A 6,433-nucleotide genomic window follows, 5' to 3' on the forward strand; every position below is an offset into this window, starting at 1 on the left:
TCCTTCCCTTCCTTCCCTCCCTCCCTCCCTCCTTCCTTTCCTCCTTCCTTCCTTCCCTCCTTCCTCCCTTCCTCCCTCCCATACTGCTTGGGAAGTAGCAGCAGTCCCTGGGTGACAAACTTATGGACAGTGTACTTACCCTTCAATGTCATGTACATTTGTCCTCACTTTTAAATGACTAAACCAGCCCCCGCTCACCACAAAGTCTTCATCACAATCACCTTCACTGACTGCATGTGCAGCTTTTAAATCATTGAAAAGGCTTCGAGCCTTTTTCTTGCACTGCCAAAACCAAAACCACCAAACCCGTGGCCATCAAGTCGATTCCGACTCACAGTTACCCTATAGGACAGGGTAGAACTGCCCATGGGGTTTTCAAGGAGCACCTGGTGGATTTGAACTGCCAATCTTTTGGTTAGCAGCTGTAGCTCTTAACCACTCCACCAGCAGGGCTTCCCCTTGCCCTCTAGGAAGGCTAATAAGAACCGTACGCACCTGTCCTGATTTGAAAGGGTTTAGGGAGGAACTGTGCAACCTGTACACGGGCCTCTCAGTGTAATAAATCTCAGAGACCGAAAACGTCACAGTAGGGTTTCCCCCCTACAGGAAAGTGAATGGAAAGTTTTCCACCCACTAGGGACTGAAGACTCCTGACTGTTCTGTGAAAAGACACTTTAGATGGGCAAGCTAAAGGAAAAGTACAGGGACAGCCTTCACTCTGCATTGGCCAAAGTCCCCAGTTTTCACAAAGAACAAGAACTGAACTTTCTTAGTAAAGGACCGTGGAGAGGTTCCAGTGCTGAGTTCCCAGACGGTGCCCAGGCTGTGGACACTGACAGCCTGCGCTTCCCAGAGCCCCTACCTGCGTTCCTCAGCTTCTTGTTGCCATACACAGACAGGATGACCAGGAGGTTGCCCACGATGTCCACCACAATGGTGACGACGAGGCTGCAGGCGAGCGTGCAGGCCAGCCTCGAGAGCCGCGGCCGCGCGCCCTCCCCGCCCGGGGCCGGCTGGGAGGCGCTGGGCAGCGCGCTGTCGTTGCCCCGCAAGGTCCCGGTCCGCTTGGTCCCGCCTGGGCTCACGCCTGCCTGGCCATCGCGCAGTCCCCGCGCAGCGCGCCCCGCGCTTCTATGGCATTTCACAGCCCCCTCCACTCCCCGCCCCGGTGCCGCGCGCCACCACCTCCCCTGGGCCGGCGCCCCCCTTCGCACTTGGCGGCCACAGCCTGGTGACACCTGACCAGGCTCCGCACCACGTGCCAACATCGCCCCCCGCGGGGAGCCCGCGGAGCCACCTATCCACTAGGTAGAAAACTCAAAAAAAACGAACCCCATTGCCATGGACTCGCAGCTACCCTATAGGACAGAGTAGAAATGCCCCATAGGGCTTCCAAGGAGCGGCTGGTGGATTTGAATTGCTGACCTTCTGGTTAGCAGCCGCATTCTTTTTTTTTTTTTTTATTAAATGAAGTTTACATTTCAAGTTAGTCTTCCATACAGATTTTTTTTTTTTACATACATTGTTATGAGACCCCAACCTCTCACAAAAATATGGAATGCTTCACGAATTTGCGTGTCATCCTTGCGCAGGGGCCATGCTAATCTTCTCTGTATCGTTCCAATTTTAGTCTATGTGCTGCCGAAGGGAGCACAGCAGCCAAACTCTTAATCACTGCGCCACCAGGGCTCCCATCCACTAGGTGGAAAACCAAAAAATCCCAAACCCCTTGCCAGCTGCTAGATTCTGACTCACAGGGACTCTATAGGATGGAATAGAACTGCCCCATAGGGTTTCCAAGGAGCAGCTGGTGAATTGGAACTGCCAACAGACCTTTTGGTTAGCAGCCAAGTTCTCAACCACTGCACCACCAGGCTCCGGGGCTCCTATAGTGAGTTTAATAATCATAAAAATCAACTGGAGAGAAACTCATAGCTCTTGTCGAACTCAGTCATTTTACTGCTGGAAAAAACAGAGCAGAGGATGATGTCTTACCTGTGATCACAGACGCAGTCAGTAAAGAAGGCCCGGTGTCCAGGTTCTTTATTCTCCTTCTACCTCCTTCCACACTTCCCTACAGTATCGACACGTGTGTTCCCAACATAAAAAAAAACCACCGCTGCGGTGGAGTCGATTCTGACTCCTAGCAACCCTGTAGGACAGAGCAGAACTGCCCCACAGGGTTTCCAAGGCTGTAGATCTTTACAGAAGCCGACTGCCGCATATTTTTCCCATGGAGCGGCTGATGGGTTTGAACAGTCGACTGGAGGGTAGGAACCGCCAACCTTTGGGTTAGCAGCTGAGCCCTTCAAGCACTGCACCACTAGGGCTCCTAGCTCCTAGGTCGGGGACCCCTGAAGGCGAGTGGAGAAGCCTTTCTCTGTGGGGAGCGGGTGCCTCACTCTCTTCAGTCTCTCGGACATTTCACCCATCAGGGCCAGGCTGCGTGGGGTCGAATACTAACCTGGGTTGAGCCAATGTAGTCAGCCACTATGCACCTCAGTTTCCTTATCTGTAAAATGGGAATAAAATGGTATCCGATTCATTCACCTCAGGGTTAGTAAGAAGTGGAAAAATCAAGGAGCCTTTGGAGTTCCTGGGTGACGCAAACGGTTAACGGGTTGACACACTAGGCTGCTAACCAAAAGGTTAGCAGTTCAAGCCACCCAGAGGCGCCTAGGAGGGAAGTCCAGGTGATCTATTTCCGAAAACCCATCCATTGAAAACCCTATGGAGCACAGTTCTACTCTGACACACACGGGGTCGCCATGAGTCGGAATTCACTCTAGGGCAACTGGCATTGCTTTTACAAACAGGCAGATATTGTACCCTTCCTGAAACAAACAAATGAACAAAAATCCTTTTTCCCTAGTTGCCCCACCTCCACCCTACGTACTGCAAAGCAATGATTCTGATCATCTTTCCCAAGAAGTTACTTCTATTTAGAGATTTCCTAACTGCTATTTTTAAAATACCAAACCCATGCCCTCAATGTCTGTGCACTCCTTTGCTTACTTCCCCATCAGTCAGAACAAGAATGCATGCTTCTGTTGGCTAAAAATGGCAGAACACTCGACTGGCAATGCTGATTCAGAGCCGCTATAGATGTTCATTTCACTTTCAAATGTCATGGATAGAACAGCTTCGGTAGCTTTTATAGCCAACAACTCAGTGAATTCTTCTCTAACCGGCTTCTTGCATGTGCAGTACAGGCCCTGACACATTCAGCCACCTAAAATGTGCCCATATCTGGCACATTCTCACCCTGAAGGTTTAAAAAACATGTTTACTTAACCACTTGAGGCTTCCACAAACTCAGCGACCTCAGAGTGGAACTACCATCCACCAGGGAGTGGAAGCCATTCAGAAATGCTGATGAGATAAGACAACAGCAGCCCGGGAATGTTTTTCTTCTTTTCTTTTCAGGAAAGCTGCCAAAGGCTGGCAAGGCCCCACCTTTCAGAGCAATGTATCCAAATCCACACGCATCCCACGTTACTAGTGAGTATATCTCCCATTTTCCCCTTTATATCTTTGCTATATCCATGCATACCTTAATGTTAAAGTCCCAGATTGAAATAAGTTACCTTTTATTTGTTGATGTACTTGTTCAAGAAATATTTTACATACTTGGCACTATGCTTAAAATATAGCTCTTGCCCTCAAAATCTCAGTATACATTGTATGTGTATATATGGGACACAGAGGTGAGATGGGAAAAATCTACAGAGGACGAGAGCGTGAGAGCATGGAGGAAGGAGTTTGGCGATTCACAGATGCATTAAGCGGATTGTATAAATAGGTCTTTTAAAAGAATAATTCTTCATGACCAAATAGGGTTAATTCCAAGAACCCAAGGATTGTAAAGTATTGAAATATATTAATATAAATCATATCAGTAGAGCAAAGGAGATACACTACATTATCATATCAGTATCTGCTGAAAGGACATTTTTAGAAATTGACTCCCCATTCCCAATTTTCTAAACATCTCTGTAAACTAAGAAGGAAAGAATGCTTTAGTGCTATAAAGAATATCTACTTCAAAATAACGTGTAAGCCTTAAAAGGCAAATACTAGAGGTATTCTCCTTTAAGTAGGAAAGAAGAGGAACACCTGGCAACACCATGTCTCGTTGATGTTGTCCAGGATGTTTCCAATAATGAGCTGAGGTAGAAAAGAAAGTAAAAATCAATATTTGCAGATGATACAATCGTATGTGCTTTCTTAAAAAGCAGTAAAATGAGATAGAACAGGTAATTAGACAGAAGATCTGACACATGGTAGCAATCAACGTAACGTTGCTAAGTACTGTTTTAACCAGCGATTTTCAGGGTAACATAGAAGGAAAAAAAAACAAACTCAAAACTTCCTGGAATTCATAAAAGAAAATTTGAACAAATGGAGGGAATACCATGTTCCTGGATTGAAGGCCTGAAATTTAATTTTTTGCATACACTTCATGCCAGTTCAATAAAAATACCAATACAGATTTTTTTTTAACTTGATAAAATGACCATAAAATTCTTTTGAAAGAGGACGAGTAAGTATAGCAAAAATCACTTGAATAAGATGAGCGGGAGCAAGGGATGATTTGCCAAATTAAAATATACAATAAAAGTTACAATAAGTAAAACACTATAAAGATCATCAACAAATTCATGAATATATAAGATATAGATTTGATAAAGTTAACATTTCAAATTTGTAGGGGAGAAAAATAGACTTCTGGTTTCCAGTCTGATATGTAAAGAGCTAGGAAGTCATCTGTCTCAATTTCACAACAAGAAAAAAATTGAACAAACTATCAACAACTGTTTTTAGATCCGTCAGAGAATCGAGACCACAGGGTAAACCGCCATCGTGAAAACTGGAGAGACAGGTGAATACAGAGAATCAGAGCTTACTGGGAACAGAAGCCACAGCTGGAGCGTGATAGGGACACTTAAAGGGTAATTAAGTCATTGCTGGAGACTGAAGTGAGCTAGTTTGAGAGGTAAAAACTCTCTAGTTTAAGGGGTCTCCATACTTTCCTGAGTTCTACCTCCAGGAGCTCCAGCAGGTTCTCAGGGTGAAGATCGCCCCTTGCTTCCAGCAGTGGGGGAGGAGGGGAAGCAACCATTTTGAAATACATCCAGAGCATTCTGTTCTCATTAACAAAGGTCTGCTATCAAGGAAGCCCATTTTACCAGAACCTAATCAACCTGGGTCTTACCAGAGTGGTTAAGAGCTCAGCTGCTAACCAAAAAGTCAGCAGTTGGAATCTACCAGCCACTCCTTGGAAACCCTATGGGGCAGTTCTACTCTGTCCTATAGGGTCGCTATGAGTTGGAATCTATTCAACGGCAACAGGAACCTACTTGGGGGAAGGGAATTACCCAACAGCGGCCACCTGTAATCTTTCTGTCTCACCTAAGGGGGGAAAAAGCAAGCCGAGAAGCTGTTAAGAAGGTCACAACCCAGGAACACAGGCCCATTAAAAGACTGAGACCCAATCATAGGCTTATAGAATGCTTTCCCTCCCCCACATCTTACAACCACATTGACAAGGATCCTGTGCAATAACGGGAGTTATAGCTGAAAAGAACTGCAAGGATCAGACTCTACTTAAGATTGAGTCTCTAGGGAAACCCAGATACAACGGAGGAGAAAAAAACAAGGACACTAGAGGAAATTTTAATCTCTGACACCTACAGCAAATAGTAAACACAGCCTAACCTCTAGTCACATAAATATAAAATCTCACATGAAAGCCCTATTTATCTCAGTTTCTTTTACTTAGCACATCATGTTCAGTTTTCAACCAAAAAATAACATGGCATTCTAAAAGGAAACAAAACAAAACAAAACAAAACACAGTCTGAAGAGACAAATCAAGTATAGAACCAGATTCAGATGTGACAGAGATTTTGGAACTCTCAGATCAAGAATTTAAAATAATTATAATTGAAATCATAGAGAATAAGTTCTCTGACAACAATAGAATTAAATTAGAAATCAATAATAATATGATAAGCTGAAAAACGGATTTTTTTGGGAAATTAAATAACATATCTGAATAATCATTGAGTCAGAGAAGAAATCACAAGAAAAATTAGAAAATAATTTGAACTGAATGATAATGAAAATGCAATATATTAAAATTTGCAGGATGGAGCTAAATATTTGTATATATTCAAATGTCTGCATTTGAAAAGAAGGTCACAAATCTTCCACCTTAAGAAAAAAAACTATAAAAAGAAGAGCTAATTAAACTCAAAGTAAAGAGAGAGAATGAAATAATAAAAATAAAATAGAAATCAATAACATATCAAACAAATATATGGAGAAAATCGATGAACCCAAATGATGATTCTTTGAGAAAAATCAATAAAACTCTGGGAAACTGATCAAGAAAAAAAGAAGAGACGACACAAACTACCAAAATTGGAAG

At 43.9% G+C, this 6,433-nt stretch overlaps 1 protein-coding gene and 1 non-coding gene across 2 annotated transcripts in view; both read right to left on the minus strand.

Moving 5' to 3' along the window:
- MTNR1A (melatonin receptor 1A) overlaps window positions 1–1,268 on the minus strand; it is a 9,138-nt gene extending 7,870 nt beyond the window's left edge. The window contains exon 1 of the mRNA XM_004382801.3: window positions 863–1,268. Within this exon, the coding sequence (XP_004382858.2) occupies window positions 863–1,268 (406 nt within the window). The remainder of the gene's footprint in view (window positions 1–862) is intronic.
- Window positions 1,269–1,547: 279 nt separating this feature from the next.
- LOC111821708 (U6 spliceosomal RNA) lies at window positions 1,548–1,654 on the minus strand. The gene has a single exon (XR_002825054.1). It is a non-coding gene; the product is annotated as a U6 spliceosomal RNA (small nuclear RNA).
- Window positions 1,655–6,433: the final 4,779 nt, after the last annotated feature.

Source organism: Trichechus manatus, unplaced genomic scaffold (genome assembly GCF_000243295.1).
Source record: "Trichechus manatus latirostris isolate Lorelei unplaced genomic scaffold, TriManLat1.0 scaffold00099, whole genome shotgun sequence".
Lineage (NCBI taxonomy): Eukaryota > Metazoa > Chordata > Mammalia > Sirenia > Trichechidae > Trichechus > Trichechus manatus.